The following is an 18,714-nucleotide window of genomic DNA, read 5'->3' on the forward strand; positions in this document are numbered from 1 at the left end:
TTAGATTTTAGACAGTAAATATAGGAATCACGCATTAGTATATCAATACTGAAAATATTGGATAATATCAATTAGAAAAAAATTCAAAATTATGTTACAGCATTCCGTTCCTCAATTAATTTGAGGCTCTCCATTGTTGAAAAAGATGACAGTGAAGACATCGTAAAAGAACCCAGTAGTTCAAACGAGCAAGTTCAACCAATCCACTCTGATTACCCAACCTATCACACTTTTGAGGCAATGCTACACGACGACACGCATGAGTCAAACAACAGAGCCTTTCCAGCATACTCTTCGTGCCCATATCGGGGAATAAGAAAGCCAAGGGAAAAGAGTGATTCTAAAACCCTGGTTCCAGAGTGTCGTAGAAGAAAGTCAACTTCTCGTGATTGCGAAGACGTGATCAAATATTTCGGTCCTCACGGAACAATGACACCAGGGAAGTGCGATATTGAAGATGCTGTTAAAATATGTTCCATATCTGGTGGGGAAAATTACAAAAGAGAGCAAGTCCAAGTATCATGCAATGATAGTCACTGCAGAGGAAAAACTATTTTACTTGGACTGTTTAATGAAAAGATGGGAAAAGTTACATGGCGCAAATTGAATAATACAGACAACTTAAATGCGCAACTTAAACAACACATTCTGTCTTCAACCTTTGGGCCCGGATTTGCATTGTTAAAATGCGGGAAAGGTACCCAGGTCTTAAGTTTTCCAACTATTTTAAAACGGGCTAAACCTTCTCGAAGGCTGAATAAGAGAAGACCATTCAATATCAACATCGTAGTTGAGGACTCGTTATCTCGCGCGCACTTTTACAGAACTCTCTTAAAAACTGCGTCGACTTTTAGAGATATTGTTTATAATCAAACAATTCCATCGACCCTCCTGGAGTTTGAAAAGGTTCAAGGCTATGAAACAAACACATATAAAAACCTTCAGAGACTGTTTGCAGGACGAAAATACTTACACGTTAAAAAGAACTGCAAATATACTGTCGAGGAATTTAAAGCAAATGGTAGCACGTTCAACTGTACGCATGGAATCGAAGAGATGTTTGCTCGATATAAAAACGCAGGGTATAGTACATTGCTTCAAGAAGATGCCTGTTGGTATGACTCGTGGGGTTCGTTCATGGATCCACGTGAAAACATAGGTCCAGTTAAGAGCGAGATGGAGCGGCTTAGCAGATGGAAGGATTTTGTTCAGCTTGTTCAACTATCGGGTCGTGGAAAGGTGGTTGATGATTATGGGATGTCTATATTAACTTGTGATGTTTACAGAAAGTTTAAAGTGACAAACCCTTATAATTCGAAAACTGTTCCAAACGTTTGCTTCGCTGGGAGGCATTATGCATCATTCTTCTTGGAGTATGTGAAAAAGTACACAGAGCTCAATGATATAGCCGATCAGCCGTTCATAGCGTATACACATGTGTTGACATCACACGATACTAATGGAAGACGTATAGTCAATGATGACGAAAGTCTTTCAGAGTTATTTCGACACGCAGCACATTTACGAAACACTTTGACGATCTTTGCCTCAGACCATGGCGGAAAAGTGATTAATTTTGCAGCATATTCAACACAAGGAAGAGAGGAGGTCTTCCAACCTTTGTTGTTTATGATCATTCCACACGAAGTCAGCAAGTTGCTTAGTTCAGAAGCAATGAATGCATTGGTGCTCAACCAAAATCGTTTGGTAGGCGTTGAAGATCTGTACAATTCATTGGTCTCGATTATAGAACTTCGCGTGTGGGCTGAAAGCTTAGCCTCGAACCCAAATCATTCCAACCAGGACACTGCAGGTTCTAATTCGAAACATTTAGCTGCGTTCGCTGACCCAATTTCAAAAACTTTTAGGGAAGAGGAAGGACTTGATGGACCTCTAATAAAATCACATCTGCAAGGTTTATTTAGACCAGTACCTTTAAACCGCACTTGCAAAGAAATGAAAATAAGTTCCGTTGCATTATGCCTGTGCGATGGCATGGAGAACACGATCTCGAACGACACTGACGCAGTCAGGTGGGCGGCTGAGTTTGTGCTGGGAACCTTAAATAACAGAATTCAGAAACAGTACACGACAACTCTGAAGACTCAGCTGGAAAAGATGGTCACGTCTAAATTCTTTGGTTACGGCGCATGTCAGCGGTATGTAATTACGGGTGTGGCAAATGCGCGGCAAGTCGTCGTTGGCATCAACCAGAAGTTATTGTTCACTTTACTGGCAAAACCGATTGACCGAAAGACTCCGGAAATTTTTGACGTCGAATTGACGTTTCCCATGAAACAAGGTGAGCATGGTATAATTTTGAATAATCTGGTTCGTGTATCCCGGTTTAATGAGTATGAAATATGCTCGGATACGGGCGTTGATCCAAAGCTGTGCGCATGTCATCCTTATAAAACTAACAACACCTTGTGGAGGAGGAAATTGTTTTCAAAGGTGACTTCACAAGCTACTTTAGGGATGAAACCTCAGACACAGTTTCTTGATAAGCCTTGTCTGGTGATAATTGCTCGAGTTAAAACGATACAAATACGCCCCGGACGTTGGCAAAATGCTACGGAGACATACGAAGCAATCAACCGGTGCAGAAATGTGAAATACAAATTAAGAATTTCGTTTCGACGCGCCATTAAAACGAGGATTTCATTGAAATATCCTGCAGTTACAACCTTACTGCCGAGGACAGTCACGTTTCTTTATACGGCTATAAACAACTGGAGATTTGGCAAAGCTGTGCCTAAATTTAGTTTTAAAAAGACTGTATTATATCGCAGTAATACAACGAACAAGAAACTGTGATGTTTGTTGGATGGAAAAGCTAACCAAATACAAATTCATATTTATCAGTTGATGAACTAAGGGCCGATGGCATAATAAAGTAGTTCACTTGGGACTTAAGTTTGTGTCAAAATTATAGCCAATCAGAAACGTGTATTTTGGAGTTATAACTACTGATTTAACAGACTCCAACTTAAAGCCTAAGCGATTAAAAAGATTAATATAAAGATTTGCGTTAACCCGGGGTTAACGTAACCGAGTTTTGAACAACAGGAGCAAGATCATTAAGGAGACGAGTATTAGTTCACCGGTTTAAGAAAGAGAATATATATTCCCTCTATCGCAATTTAATTTTACAAAAAGAGGAAAGATAGGTACCTGCAGTCTAAAACCTACAATATAACTTTTTAAAATCACCTAAAGCCACAAATTGCTATATTTCGACAGAATAACATAACGTTCTATTCCGATCCGTTGTTTCCCAAGATGATGAATGGGACGATACTAATCCCATTATGGAATTCAACAGATTCGTTTTGTGCAACAATCGCCGTTTCGTGCAGTGTTGAAGAAGAGAAGCATTTAGTTCTACCTGCTGTCTGTCACACTTTATCGAGCAAATCATGTTCCCTGCATTAATCATTAACCAGCGACCAGAAATCCAGCCAATAGGATTGCCCCAATCTCCGAGATTGGCAGTAGGTTTAAACCAAAGAGAGAATGACCTCACAAACCAAGTATCCTGCTCACTGAACCGAAAGAGGATTGTTTTGTGATGCCCATAACCGTGAAAAATCATGGCAAAGATCAAGCTTTTGGAATTTATGCTTTTGGACATTTTGCCGGGATTAAAAAGCGTTTTGTAAAAACAATGCAGCCCTTGTAGTAGGAGGGAATATTAAAGGCACTCTTCGACTTCATCTACGGTATGTTTCGGGAACCAGGACAAATGGAGGAAATGCATGAGGCTCATTTTTATCACGAAGAACCACTGCCGACTCAAGTAAACTCGCCTCTTACATACGAGAAGGGAGGCTTACACTTGAACTTACATACAGAATACACCAAAATCCAAGACTTGGGCAAATACGTCGAAACAACGTACCCACAGAGATACATTCACCTGATTTGGAATCTTAAAACTTGCTTCGCCCGACCTGGAGAAGATGTTGCTTGCGTTTCAATCGGGAACGAAAGTCCTTCGTCAGCACACGTGCAGTAAACGCAATAACAAGCGAACAAGTGGGCTTCGCAAAAGGCTTACCAGAGGTCTTACAGGAACTTCATGATAGGCAGGAAAACACGGAGACAATGAAGTCTATTATACCTCAGATTCATACGAGCTATGTGGAAGAAACGGCAAGCTCAACAGATCAACTTTACCTAACTACGGATGCAAATGGGGTAATCACAGTTGCGAGTGGTAGGGAAAAATATCCAAACACCCAAAACTTTTGCCCAGTTTCGTCAGAAAATAATACAGACAAACAATTAGGGCAGACTTATGTTCTTCCAAGTTATCCGACGAACGCTTTACTTCCGAATACAACCGGGCAGCTCTACACGACGCCATTACGACATCCTACGGAAGATCACGACGCCGTCAATCAGTTACGCGCGCTCACGGCATACAATAACGTGCTCGCGACAAACTCCGCGTTTCCGTCGCAAGTTTTTAAACTGGACGATTCGGCAATTTTTGGCGGAAACTCGACGCTGCAGCCCATCGACCTCGAGATGCAAGAGATGGTGAAACGGGAAAGAAAAAAACAAAGAAATCGAGTTGCCTCGTCGAAATGTCGGAAGAGGAAACTTGAGAAGGAAGCAGTTCTGGAGTCAACCGTGAAAGACTTGAGATCAAGAAACGTGGAACTGAGTACTCTGGCGAACGCATTAAAACAACAAATATGCGATCTCAAACAAAAGGTAATGGATCACGTGACTGAGGGTTGTCCAATCACGTTGCACAACGTGGAAGACCCGGATGACCTTTATAACGAGGAAGACTGGGGGACGTTTACTGAATGAACGTAACATCGGGAGATAGGATTGCTTTCCCGTTTATATACAGAATGGGGGTATATACGAGGTTTGAGGATGAATCCAGGATATATGGGGATATAGTCTGAAATTTTCTTCTTAATGATCGCAAATCTGATTCGAAGTCTTCAAGATTCCCGTAGATTGCCCGTCCCCGGGAGACTCAGACGTCAGACTACGGGAGAACAAAGGCTCGATTGATAGTGCGATATGTTGGCCAGGCTTTATTGATCAAAGAAAAAGGAAGAACAACATGATACAAATCCATCTTCGATCTGGCGCATTTAGAAACAATGTATGAAGATGTAACACCTACTCCTTGTTCTAAGATCGCTGGATTTGTTGGTAAAATACCACGATGTACAAGAAGGAACAGTCTACCTGGAGTGCTTATGGTTTGGTTAGAATATACAGGGGGGAAGGGGTAACAACATGCTACCTCGTAGTTTTTTTCTAAATGTTAGGTTAACTGGGATACTATAGGTTCTCCTTTGACTATGTTATTTCATAAAAAATCAGAAGGGTATCATGTTATGACTAATCTGATACTTGTGAAATTTAAGAAATAAAACAGAATGAAAATTGCAAGCATTTGCGTTGACTTTATTTTCAGCTGAATTGGCAGTGATATTACAAAATTAAGTTCACAATCATTTGAGAAATATTACATATATATACCGCATTACAAAAGGACACCCCCCACCCCCCGCAAACTCCCTTGATTTTAACAATATAAAATTTGGGTCGATTAAATTAAATAAATACGAATAGCATTTGTATACAAGAGATTGCAAGCAAGGATTAGATTGGTATTACTGTTATACATTATATGATTAATTTTAGACAAGGCAAAGCGTATAAACAAAACGATGGTTGAGTGTGGTTTTGGCTACAATAAATACTATATCATCGTTGTATTTGGGGATGATTATATGTTATATTTTGGCTTGAAATATATTATAGGATGAAATTAATGTTAAGCAATGATATAGGTTGCAAAGAGTTAGACCCTTTATAGGCAACAGCGCGAGTGAATACGATGGGATGATTTGTAAATTGAGTGAATGAAATTCATTTTGATTTATATCTTTTAGAGTTGCAAAAATCTGCAGCAACTTATTTTAATTAGCAACAGATTAATGTTAGTATTGACAAGTCTCAGACTCTCTTAGCTGAGGTTACAAAAAGGACAAACGACACACCGCTGGTTCTCGTTCCTACTCAGGCTGATCGTCTTCAATTTCCGCAATTTGCCCAATGATGCAACTTTATATCCGATAAACTTGAGTCACCAATCCATTTTGAAACACCTCGCATCCGTCTTTAGACCTTGACATAGACACAACTTCCTTCTCCTGTCCGTTCTTCTGTTCATTCTTCACCCCAGGTAAAGCATTCTGCTCCTTATTCACCCCATTTGCACCGCCGTGACCATTATCACCTCTTCTATCCATCGCTAGCACTCTCTTCCCCTTTCGTCTCGTCTTCCGAGTTCATGATCCCTCGCGAACACACAGGCATTTTACTAACCGGCTGAAATTTATTAAAATGGCAAAAATCGACCTCGAGTTCCCCTTTGAAAAACAAATCATCATGGCGAGGCATTGGAACGAAATTACATCCCCAGACAATTTCATTTGCTGTGTAAGACGTTCTAGCTTGCATCGTCAAGCCTGTACTTTCGATGACCCCTTCCAAAAACACGACCAATTCAACATTCGCTTTAAGCATATCCAAACTACTCATGGAGTAAAGCGGACTATCTTTGTTAATAACGTGTGCAATTGTGTTTGGTATTATCATAAAGGTATAATATATCTCTTCGCCTTCACCTTCAGACTCAAATCCATTACCGATGCTCAATTTTTCGTGGAAATACGGCAACTCTCCCTCGTTTGTCTGACGTGTATAAAACATCTCCACTTGTATGTGACATTCCAGTAATTGCGATGCCCTGAGGTCAGCGACTCGAAACATGAGGCAGAGATTATCGTCCCTCATTCCTATCACGGCTTTCTCAGAAAATAGCACAGTTCGTGAGCGTTTTTTAGGCCTCGATGCTTTGGCGAACACGATCCCCAGTAAAGTCGCGGCTATAAATGAGCCAACTAAAGTCTGAATTAAAAGAAGTACCACACCTTCCGGACAGTTTGGTGTCACCTTGAAGAAAAATAAGTAGATGAGGTTAGAGACACCATGACATGCACAGTGATATAATGAAACCACTCAGGACACTGAAAAATTCAAAATCAAAGCTACTATCTCTAGGGATGTTTGCTCGAAAGATGGATAAAGTTTTTTATTGGATGATGATTATTTCAAAAATTAAAATTCTTCACACCCTTCAGCATAGCCAAGATTTAACTTCACAATTTTAAAGTTGAAGTAGTTTTTCATAATTATAAATTTGATATATGTAGCTTTAAAACATGTGGATAACTTTATCTATGAACCTTTCAAACAACCGGTCAATGCAGTGATCCATATGACTTGAGAGCAGCCTCGTACCCAGGCGCTTTATTGGAAAACGTACTTGAGAGAGTTGGGGTGTTTGGATTTTAATTTATATTGTAAAAACGCACAAGTTGATTTTGAATGATGCCAGGGAGGCTAGGATAAGATAGAACTTTACTTGACTAAGCTGGCCACTTTCGCTTAAGCTGCTCCGTAAGTGGGACGTATATAGATAATATATGAGACACAAAACTATTAAGTTAACTATCCTTTCGTACAATCGGCCCTTGAATAGAAAAGCAGCCAATATTACTGAGAACCTAGAATACATATCACAAACGAGTAGCCAACATGATTGAACAATGTGTAATAGCTATAATTGTTTAGCCTGGTAGGCCCTGGTTTCCATTCGCTGTAGTTGTCGTGAAGTCATTCAAGTAAAAGTTATTTTCACCGATAAGAAAAAGTCTGGATGTAAACTTCTCTCTACTTCAGTATTCAAATCGCTCATTATTGACTCTGCACACACAAAGAATTGAAAGAAATACTCTATCACATCATTCACCACCTTGGCATGCCGACGACAAGTATTTTCATATACTGCAGCATAACATTGTTTATTTTTCATCAGGCCGGCGTGTTTTAAACATTTCGTCTTCCTCCCTTCGCTGTTCAAAGGCAATTAAGTCTTGGTATGGATGCTAGTTTATTTTACGAGCGAGCAAGGAGGAATGCGTGACTTATCTCTTTACGGCACACAGCCATTTAAATATATGTCTCTACTTCTGTATTCAAATCTTGATAGATTTCGAGGAGGATTGTTGGCGCGGAATAGTTAAAGTGCATTATTTCGTGAGGACATTAAAGGGATTTGCTAATCTGCTTGAACTGAAGTGTTTTCAGTTATGATTGTAAAACATCTATCCTGCCTCACACGACTAACAACTTTGCTTTCTAAAGACCTTAAAAGCACCTGGTCACCAAAAATGACATTATTTGTCGTAATTGCGGAAAAAGTCCATCAAAACATCGACATTGAAATAACATCTAGCAAGATACCTCTAATGACATTATTATGACACGGTGGTTTTGGTATTTCCTTGACAACTTCGAGAGGGATAAAGAGGTGACGATAAAGAAGCAAGCAATAAAGCTGACACGCACATTAAATCCCCCGCAGGTGCTGAAAATTCATGACATCTCATCTTTTTAATTCGGCGGAATCGAATTGCGAGAAAAATAATCCAAGTTCTCACGCAAGACATCATTGAAACATTTCCTGCGTCACACAATAAAATTTTACATTGTGGGTTTGAAACTATTTCGAATAAAACCAGTCGCTCCGTTAATAACAACGGGACAATGAAGCATTGAAAACATGTCTCTGAGGGAAGTTTCTAGCAGTTAAAAAATTTGGTGTAAGGACGGGATTTAGCTACTTGATTCTAAACACAAACGATGTTTATATATTATTTAGCATAACAATGATGCAGTTAGGTCAGGATTCTGTTTGGAATGCGCCATAAAAATTCCAATATCCTGCGTGGGAAATACACTCAGGTAACGGAGTTGGGAAAAACCTCTAACACCTAGAGTCTCCAAATCCTCTTTGAAAAATGCACGAATCCCTGAGAAATTCAAAGGGCACCAAATCACTATTTCGAAACTCCTTAGGCTTAGAAGTGTCAGAAAAGAGTTTTCAGTAGGAAGTTGACAAGCTTACATTTGTTCCACCGCTAAGGGCAGGTCAGGTTGGGCCAGCATAAGATTTCACATTTCCCTGACCTGACGTGTTTGCCATTCAAGATTCACATGCACGACTATATAGCGTGCGGGAATGACGAATATTGCTAAACGCTTGCGGCACATCATTTATATAGCAATTTCTGCTCCGTCCAGTCACGCTATTTTGCATGCGCACAAGCAATATCATTACCTCCCGACGAAAACACAGCAAAGCTTCCTATATAGAGTACGTTTTCTTCACCAATATAATCCAAATACACCAAATTGAATCTCTAGCAGGTGCCACGGTGTTCTTTGTGGAAGACAGAAAGCTCTTAGCCTCTCAAGACTTTATACAATAACACAAGGAGTGAATATTCTGTTCCCTCATGCGCGCGTTGGAAATTCAATATATTAGGCAATGATTATTTTTCAACTCATGATGTACAGAACAAACTTTTATCACTGTCTTGTCAGGCGGAATTTGATCGTAATAGGGAGAATTGATGATTGCTGACAGATATAATCGAGATGATAATTTCACTGAGGGCATAAATACGCAGCTTATTTACTCTTTGTAAAAAGAACAACCTTTTCGATTTGGAAATTTTCAAGACCATTCCTAGTTCTTTATGTGAAGAAGAGACAACATATCGTAACGATTGCTGCAAAGTTTGCCCGTTTTTAAGTCGCGCAATAGGCTTAGTATTATCAAGGTTAGTGTTCGGAAGCTCACACATTGAGAAATACCACGGTGTAAACGCAGCTTAATACAATCACTCAGCATACAAATTGTCCTGTTTCACAAATCAACAACACAGCAAATTTACGGGGAATTTAAGAATGAAATATTCAAATAAACAGGGTGTATGATGGATACATTAATAATACACTCCATGCATGTCTATAAGCTCTTCTAGCTGCGACAGTTGTATCCAAGGGGGTCATCATATCTTAATGCTAGGATTTCGGTAATGTCTTAAAATATCATCGCAGCACGGAGTAGTAGATTCACATGTCATGGTATCGAATTTAATGACGATTCCCTCCAGGCATGATACTTGAAATTGAGAATATTGCAAGGATCAAATTAGGGGAACATTTTGTCGGCCAACATTTCGTCATTCGCATAGCACATACGCAACAACAAACATGTATTGACGTTGCAACTCGTGAATACGAGGCATTACCTTATACTAGAGAACTCCTGGAATTGACGAACTTTAAAGTAGAAACCCTCAATTTGACAATTTCATCTTATCGTTCGGCGAAGCATCTATTTTGGGAGTTGTAGATTTAATCCAAACCCTCTCGTTTATAATATGGCCAAGGAAAGATTTTAGCTAAATTGGTTCGGTTGGAATAGCAAGTTACGTTGAGAGATTCTAATGATGGCAGTCTAAACCTCTGCATGTTTCTAGTGCACAAGTGTCTATTTCGTCTTTCAAAACAAGTGTGTCCAGGTCTTACATTTTTATAACATGTTTCACTCGTGTATCGCGGTGCCGCGAATATTGTTAGAAGCGCGGGGAGGGGGATAAGTGAATATTTCGTTACATCGTTTACAGCTTATCTTTATAGTTTCGTAGATCTGTAGCAGTGATAAAACCAGTGTTTGCGTCAAATGAGAAACAATTACAACATAGTTTAATAAAACGAGTAGACGCATGAATGGCCACGTTATCTCTTGTTGTATAAAGGAAGGTCGTAAGACATAACAAAATATTGGCGAACAGAGAAAGTTCAGAATTGGTGGATTTGCTTTTGTCCAGCAATATTCTTCACGAGAAATTGAGCTAGCTAGGGCCCCCTATCCTTTCGGCTTGAGACTTTATAGCGAACTTAATGTGAAGTTTTTAAATTGAAAAATTGTTAAATGAAGGCTCAATAACCTCTTGTTGATATTTCTCCATGCATGACATACATGGTAATACACGAGACTACAGTAGCCTTAAGTCTAGAGTAACTATGGCAAAACTCGCTAGTTACAAATAGAGCACTTTATATCGCAATATTACGTGCTATTGACTGGAGAGTTGATGTTCGTACACATACAAAATAAAATACTGTTTGGCGAAGACTCGAGCTTCGCCGTAGATGCCGTTTCTCACCTGCCGGGATTAAAGACGTGCGTTTCTTACCGAAGACACGGTTTATTATGTCAAATAATACCGCCTTTCTAATACAAATAGCGAAATATTTTAAGTAAACGCAATATTAAGGTAACACGGCAGCGAATATTTTCCATGTTGACCTTGAGGTGTAAATATTTCACAATTAGTGAATGCAGTGACCGACCACCAACGGATGAATCTAAATTCTATCTTCAAAAACAATTTTAAAATACAACTAACCTGTCTGCCGCCGTAACCTATTGTTGTTTGAGTTTCAATGGAGAAGAGAAACGCCGACGTCCAACTATCAACTTTCTCGACACAATAGTACTCGTCGTAGCCTTTTGATTCACGTACGCGGTGTATAATAAACCAAATTGTGCCAAACCCTAACCAACTAGCCAGGTACACCATCGAATAAATACCAAGTATCCATCTAAAGGGCATATCTAGAATAGTCGTGAATAAGTCGTCAATGTATCGCTCGTGTTTCCCGGGCACGTTTGAATTTGCCACCTTGATTCGTCCATTTTGTGAGACCAGCCGTCCTTTACAATGGGCTGCGACGTGAGAACTCTCGCCTGAGATAAAGTTTGGGTGTTCGTTCGACGGATTTTTACCACGAAGTATAGTTAACTCTGTTGGCATCTTATTACGACAGCGAGTTTGGCGATGAAGCCAGGATCTCGGCATTTAGATCCCGAAGCCGGAACCAAAGACCAACGTGTTGACAAAATTTAGCGTCCAACTTGTATATTTTATATCTTTAAACTGGTGGTATGAATCTGCTAGTAACTGGTACCACAACAATACTCCTGACTACCGTCTGATTTGTCAGCAATTACGTTGGCGCTGCTTGTGTGTGTGTGAGACGGAAATAAGACACTGGCTATATATGCACGCTGATCCGGAACCAGACCCCAAAGGGAAACAATATTAAAATGAGCTCGAGCACATTTCGTCATCGACAGCGCAGCGTTGAACAATATTAGTTTTTGATGAATTCTCCTCCTTCTTGCGGCTGTAAGGTCAAACACGTCACGAAACACTTTAGAAAATTAAACAACCCGAAATTTAATACACACGCGACAGGTATATGCCAGTCGTACTCGGAGATTGCATTATTACTGTCTTGTTGTTCTTTCGTTATCATCGTGCGTGTTTTCGTTATAATTGCCACAGAGGATGTGAGACAGTGATAGTTATACTAGGAATGCTCTCCGAGTCTTTCCTGCACGCGATACTACGGAAGCTACGATGCAGCAAGGTTTATCATAACTTGTGGCTTTTCAGGAATCCCATCCAAAGGGTCAATAAATGTAAAATTTAATAAGAAATGATTAACACACGTATTAGCCTCGGTTGTGCTTCGTTGATTTGCAAAAGCATCATGACAATATTTGTCAATAAACTGTTGATTTAAGCGATAACAGCGATTACAAACGCGCTTGAATGTTATTTTATTAAATTCACCTCATTATGTCGAGGGCCTGCATACGGAAATTTGTTGACCTAAACTATATACGAGACTATATATAGGCAAGCAATCTAGTAAGAGGACTTAACCCGAGTCTAAACTATTCTTTGCAAACTTCGGCGATATAGAAATATAAGTTGGAATGTTTCATATCTGCGAGTTTAATCAAATTGGCAGCGGCGTAGGCAGCCTGACGATTTAGTCATGCTATACAAATTTTATGTTATTATCATTATTCATTTCTTTAGAAATTTATTGTTTTGACAGTCAATGAACATTAACATATTGGTATAGTACGACTAAATTGTTGGGCTGACTACATGCAATACATGATCTTCACTAATAAAAAAGATAATAATGAGAGCCAATAGACATTGTGTAGAAATACTTGGATTTTAGCCCATTTTCCAGGGCAATTCAGCACAAACTAAATGCCATGCTTCCAAACGGTACTTTGACAGTACTAAAAATTCGGATACAAATTAGCTATATTCCTTTGAATTCACATCGAAAAGCTATTCAACTCACAACAATTGCGAGCCAATTTGAATTTCACAGTCTGCACTTTTTTACAATGCTGTTTTGCAAATGTTGGCTAGTTACGATATTATACCGGGGAATTAAACTGACCGCAGGGACCTGACGCATATTGAACTATCTTCACTAGCTGTAGTTCTCTCATCTTTATATCTTTCTATATCGAAACTAGCGCCCTGTTGTTTAAATATTCATAATATTTTCAATTTCAAGTGATTACCATTATCAGATAAAAGAGTTTTTAAGAAATGAAAAACAGCGATTTGTCTTTGAAATACCTGATGCCACGAAGTGAAATATAAATAAATTCTTTGAAGTTTTCGGAAGTTTTTTGCAAAAGAAATTTTTCGGAAGTTTTGTGCAAGGGAATGTCTTTTTTGTAAAACCTAAAACCTTTAAGATCTAAAACCTTTCTTTTCATTTCCTGTTAAATATTGGTTATGCATGTTAGTTTATTAATATTCTTGTATGTTTGCATGGTGACAGTCGATAAGTATTTTAGCTTGTAGGTACACCACGTAAGTATTTAATACTGCAAAGCTTTCGGTCCGTTAACCCGGGCCTTCATCAGTGCAATTACCAGAAAACACATTCAAACGTCACTTAAATATCAGCGGTTAGCGTGATTTGTTAGCTCGCGCCATTAATTAAACGGTTTCACTTACCAAATAATCATGAAAAAGAAATAGTTCTAATTAATGCGCGTGTCCGAGACAAGTATTTTAATAGCTAGCAGACATTGAAAAGAGCATGTTAGTTTAACTTTATACATAAGTAAGTAGGTCAGTAAAACCTTAAGTTGATGAGGGTGAAATACACGTAAATAATTTAAAATATGTCATAAGCGAACACACATAACTCTTCAAATCCACTATCCGTGAATTTGGCGGTTAAAATTGTTTAATGCAAGTGGGCGAGATATTAACAACAGCTTCTTCAAATCGGAATAGATCCCAAGGAAGTAAGCTCGTGCAGCCAAGAGTCGTCGTCATACGACTAAGCACTGCTTTACGCCGATGTAATTTTTTGGCAGGCAAGAACAAACATGGAAGAGTTTCACTTTTAGTGTAACAAATTGTAATGTCGAAGTGCACGTTTTGGCTTGCCTTCGTTTCAGCTAAGAATTAGTTCCTGCCAACCATTGTTTATCAAAGTCATCATTGTTTCAAAGTCAGGTGCGGAAACAGACGTGGGTGGGGAAATCACAGGATGTTGTTATCAAGAAACAAGGTTCTCTGTAAACGGGTCATGTGGTGTACATCATGCAGATGTAAAAAACGCTTACATTGCCAATTTGCTCCACGCACAAACGAATTGATCCTTCCGAATATTTCCTGAAGGTCAATCTGAATTCCGAAGTTTGAAATATGTATTTATTTCAAACATAGCCTGGTGCATGATTAACTTGATAAGTGCACATTTTTTTAACCGCATGTTGAAAAAGCGTGCACATTCTAGATTAACTCCAATTTCCATCAAATTCATTCAAAGCACTTCTCAATTCCCAAGGGCTATGGGAATACCCTCAGTGAAACACCTATAACACATCTCCATTATTTGGTATTGCAAGTGCGGTGGTGAAATAAATTTAAAATACTTTAAATTTAATTTAAAATACTGCGGGAATAACAAATCCACTTTGTTCATGACAAGATCAACGACTTTCGTTAATGCTTCAATGACGTATTTCGGTTAAACAGGAAGACCTGGGTAAAAATAACTTTCTCATAATGACGTCAAGCGCAGAAAGCCTGATGTTACACGAAGTTTGATTGGCTCGTTAGTTTTGCTGAGCCAATCAGTGAATTCTTTATCAAAGTTTACTTGAGCCAATCAAACTTTGTGTATCACAGGCTCTCCACGATTGACGTCATTATGAGAAAGCTCTTTTGGAACAGAGATGACAATGTACTTCATATATGATATGTTTACTGAAACATAATCACTTAAATTATCACAGGTAATTATTAATCATTTCAATGTTCCATTTTCGTGCTAATGTTCCGCCTTTACATTAAAGGCTGAAATTCGACCTAATATTATTATATTGAGGTTTCCGATATCCGAACAGTATGGATGCAATATTCGGAACAATCAATTGGTTATCTGGGGCAGGGGAATATTAGACTAGAAAGATTTCAGCTATGATTGTAGCAACCAGATTTCATACGATTTGGTTTGACAAAAAGTAAAGATAACGTCACTTATCTCTGCCGAAGCAAATGATACCAGAAATGCAAAATCCTCCTCGGAATGTATTCGTTTGCGGTCGAAGGAATGTATTCCACAATTGCGAGGTTCTGATATTCCAGCGCTGTTAATCTGGTTGCCAGGGAAACACTTGATGAGGTTAATAGTATTCGTCGTCATCGACGATTTCGTAATTATATTCATCGTTGTTTTTCCTGTTGTGATAAAACGGGAAACATTGTTAGGAAGAAATAAACGAAATGCAGATTGACTTTTCTCAAACTCAAAGTCATTTCTGAGGTTCTTCGATTCTTTTTACAGACCTATCTACTTAGCCTACCTACAGACCTAGCCTGGAAAATCAGCTTTATTTTAAGCACAATATACATTTGTATTTTGACTAGCTCCTAATCATTTGAAAGCCGCCTGGGAGAGCTCAAACGTGAGTTTCGCCTGTTATAAACAGCCACTTATAATCCTTACCCGTAAAAATCTAATTCTTCGTCGCTTGATAATTCTTTAGAAAACATTTTATCTCCGTCGTAACCTTTGAAGAAAAATTATTGTCAGAGATATGCCTTCATTGCCACCGAGGTAAGCAGTAAGTGAAGGATCTAGCTCTCCCTGTTAATCAGACTACATAAAACTTAATCTCTATAATGCTGTAATTACCTAACCAATCAAAACTAAAAACCAAAACACACCATAATCAAATTCTTTGTTTCTGTATCGTGTTTCTTCATCGGAACTTTCATTCCACTCATCCTCATCAGGATAATCATTTCGCCAATTGTTTTCGTCTATACATGTGCAGAGAAACAAGTTTCACTAACTCAAGATTGACTCTGTCGACTGCACACGCAGAACCATGTCCAGTACAGTAGAAATCTGGAAATACTTATCTAAGTTTTCTCACATCCGATAGAGGAAAAAGTATACCCAAAACATGAGCATACTGTAGTGAGACTGTGCAGGATGGCGGATCGAAATGAAACCACTGGCCTTCCACACATACGAATGCAACGTTCCTGCATGGACAAGAGTGAGCAAGCCTTACCATTTGAATCGTCGTCGTCTTCATAATAGTTAAATTCCTCGTCTGAAGCAGTTGTGACTAACTGACTTTCGTTTAAGTGGACAATATCCAACCTGGCAGTAAAAGAGATACATGTAACTCTCAATAAATAAAAAAATAAGAGAGATTGTGGAGCAGTATACTCGACGAAAAAGATCGTCGAGTAACAAAAAAATATGAGAGAGGCGCGCTTCAAATAATGAAGAAAAATCTGAAGAGAGGGGGGGGGGAAAGTGCGCGACAGAAATATAGGTCTAGGATATGGATTTGTAACCTAACGTAAAAAAGCATTAAGAGAGATGTTCCTGGGGGAAAACAACGATGCAGAAAAGAAATACTTACACTTCAGATAAGGCACCATAGTTATCATCAGCACAATAAACATCATAGACGAAGTCATTTTCAAGGATTTCTAAGTTACTTTTCGGTTTATCGTCAATCCGAAGTTTTTCACGAATCATTTTGACGGAATTGCATAAAATTGCATTCGGGTCTATATCTTCCTTGTTTTCTTTTTTCGTTACATCTCTGCATGATAAGATTAAGAATAACCAGATTAAAATTATGAGTCAGACGTTACACCAATTGTCAACATTATAGGGGCAAAATTAGGGCTCATCTATAACATTCGTTGGAGAACAGACTGCTCGAATTCGGATATGTAATTTTATTAGAATGTTGATCGACTCTCATCTCCTACAAGTCCCCGGTTAGATCGTTGTGCTATACAGGGCATAATATTGAGACCATGCAGTTTTACCTGGATTCATCTTCATCTAACACTACGTCGTACAGGTTGTACAGTCTGGACATTTCTTGCGACACAGCATCAACTTCGTCAGCGACTTCATCTTCGACGTCTCTGTGTTTGGAAATGACTTTGTATCTTGACGCTTGCCTTGATAACTGAAGGACAAGATGGTACATGTTTGCAACTAGTATGCCAAACTCACACCAACAGTTATACATAGACATATTATACATACTAAAATTGCAAGTGTAAAGAAGCCTTAACAAACCTTTTTCGTTTCTCTCAATTTCTCGTTGATTGAATCAACAGTCAGCTCATTCTTCGGGTTGATTTTAACCTTGGATTTGTGCACATCCTTTCTTGACAGTTTGGTCTAAATAGACAGTTTATTTTCTTAGGAATGGACTTTATTTTCAAAACTAATCGCAGCAAAGACCGGTATTTCAAGTCTGGAGAAAGATATTTAAAGCCAGGAGTTGACCTTACCAGAATCTCCTGAGATAAAGATTCGTCATTTTTCTTTGAAACCGTTCCAGCAAGTCTGAAGACTCTTTGCCCTGTGAAAAAAAAATGAACTGGTATTTGCAAAGACTTTTGATAACAATTATACGGCAAGTTGCTTATAATTTACTAACTACTGAACTTGAGAGTTAATGGCTAATTCAACAGCGCATTTTTTTTCAATACCTACCTGGGTTATCTGCGTTAGAGGAGCGTTTATGATCTTCATCAGTGAAAGCTTTCTTAAAGGCATGAGAAACCACTGCAGAAACGAAAATACCTGTTAACACTAAATAACACATCTGGCCATTTTAAAAGCACAACTTTTGATTTGATTTCTTGCACTACAAGGTGATTGAATGGCATGATATGAGCGCATAAATATCTGCTGGATCCGCACTTCTTTTTCGCTTGATTCTTAGGACTGCTTTGCTACCAGCCGATGAATTGGGCATATTTACAACACCCGCTCCTCCAGCTGCCGCCATCTTGAATGTTGAGTGTTGACTAAAATGAAACACTTCATGTAAGCCTAACGACCTTACCCAAACGTTGTGGCTAGTACCATGCTCCTCACTCCAAACAAAATTGGCGTCGTTTGGCACCGCTCAGGGAACACATATTATGCTGGGTTAGTTTGCCACAGTGAACTCAAATAAGTCTTATTTGAGTTCACTGGCTTGCCATTTCATTGTGAAACAGGCTGATCAAAGGAAAGACAAGTGACGAAAGTTGCTTGAAAAGGACCTATTATAGAAACGCCCCCAATGTTCTCATTATATTATAGCTCAGTGGTCATACCAAGAATTGGGTACTATATTGAAATTTCCTAGTCACACCAATTCTACCACAACCAGCTACACCACCAACAACAAGGCTTGAATGCATAATTATTGTGATTGAATTAATATAAATTTCCCCTGACTTCAATCAGCACATCGGAGTTAAGTTTAGATTCATAGGATCAATACATTTAAAATAGAATAGACGAATACAGAATAATTTATATTATTATATTATATATATTATCTCTATATGACTTTATGCATTTTAC

At 38.7% G+C, this 18,714-nt stretch overlaps 2 protein-coding genes across 2 annotated transcripts; both read right to left on the minus strand.

The window, feature by feature from the left end:
• Window positions 1-6,129: 6,129 nt before the first annotated feature.
• Window positions 6,130-12,695, minus strand: LOC114525769 (inward rectifier potassium channel 2-like). The gene is made up of 2 exons (XM_028547190.1): window positions 11,370-12,695; window positions 6,130-6,996 (listed from the first exon to the last, which is right to left on the minus strand). The coding sequence occupies exons 1-2, from the start codon at window positions 11,820-11,822 to the stop codon at window positions 6,283-6,285; spliced, it is 1,167 nt and encodes a 388-aa protein (XP_028402991.1). The 5' UTR covers window positions 11,823-12,695; the 3' UTR covers window positions 6,130-6,282.
• A 1,140-nt stretch (window positions 12,696-13,835) lies between these two features.
• On the minus strand, window positions 13,836-18,148 carry LOC114525615 (probable RNA polymerase II nuclear localization protein SLC7A6OS). The gene is made up of 10 exons (XM_028547004.1): window positions 18,061-18,148; window positions 17,851-17,922; window positions 17,646-17,716; window positions 17,428-17,532; window positions 17,169-17,314; window positions 16,751-16,936; window positions 16,391-16,482; window positions 16,038-16,133; window positions 15,817-15,880; window positions 13,836-15,548 (listed from the first exon to the last, which is right to left on the minus strand). The coding sequence occupies exons 1-10, from the start codon at window positions 18,146-18,148 to the stop codon at window positions 15,494-15,496; spliced, it is 975 nt and encodes a 324-aa protein (XP_028402805.1). The 3' UTR covers window positions 13,836-15,493.
• Window positions 18,149-18,714: the final 566 nt, after the last annotated feature.

Source organism: Dendronephthya gigantea, unplaced genomic scaffold, assembly GCF_004324835.1.
Source record: "Dendronephthya gigantea isolate DGI-Jeju-01 unplaced genomic scaffold, DenGig_1.0 000035F, whole genome shotgun sequence".
NCBI lineage: Eukaryota > Metazoa > Cnidaria > Anthozoa > Malacalcyonacea > Nephtheidae > Dendronephthya > Dendronephthya gigantea.

Bases quoted from the DNA above. Each gene is read 5' to 3' on its own strand.
- LOC114525769 (XM_028547190.1), bottom strand. From the start codon at position 11,822: ATGCCGAGATCCTGGCTTCATCGCCAAACTCGCTGTCGTAATAAGATG. The intron at 6,997-11,369 runs GTTAGTTGTATT...TTTTTCTTCAAG, and splicing joins TAGGTTACGGCGGCAGACAG to GTGACACCAAACTGTCCGGA.
- LOC114525615 (XM_028547004.1), bottom strand. From the start codon at position 18,148: ATGGCGGCAGCTGGAGGAGCGGGTGTTGTAAATATGCCCAATTCATCG. The intron at 17,923-18,060 runs GTGCGGATCCAG...TCGTTTCTGCAG, and splicing joins AAGAATCAAGCGAAAAAGAA to TGGTTTCTCATGCCTTTAAG. The intron at 16,937-17,168 runs GTAAAACTGCAT...CTTATCATGCAG, and splicing joins TTAGATGAAGATGAATCCAG to AGATGTAACGAAAAAAGAAA.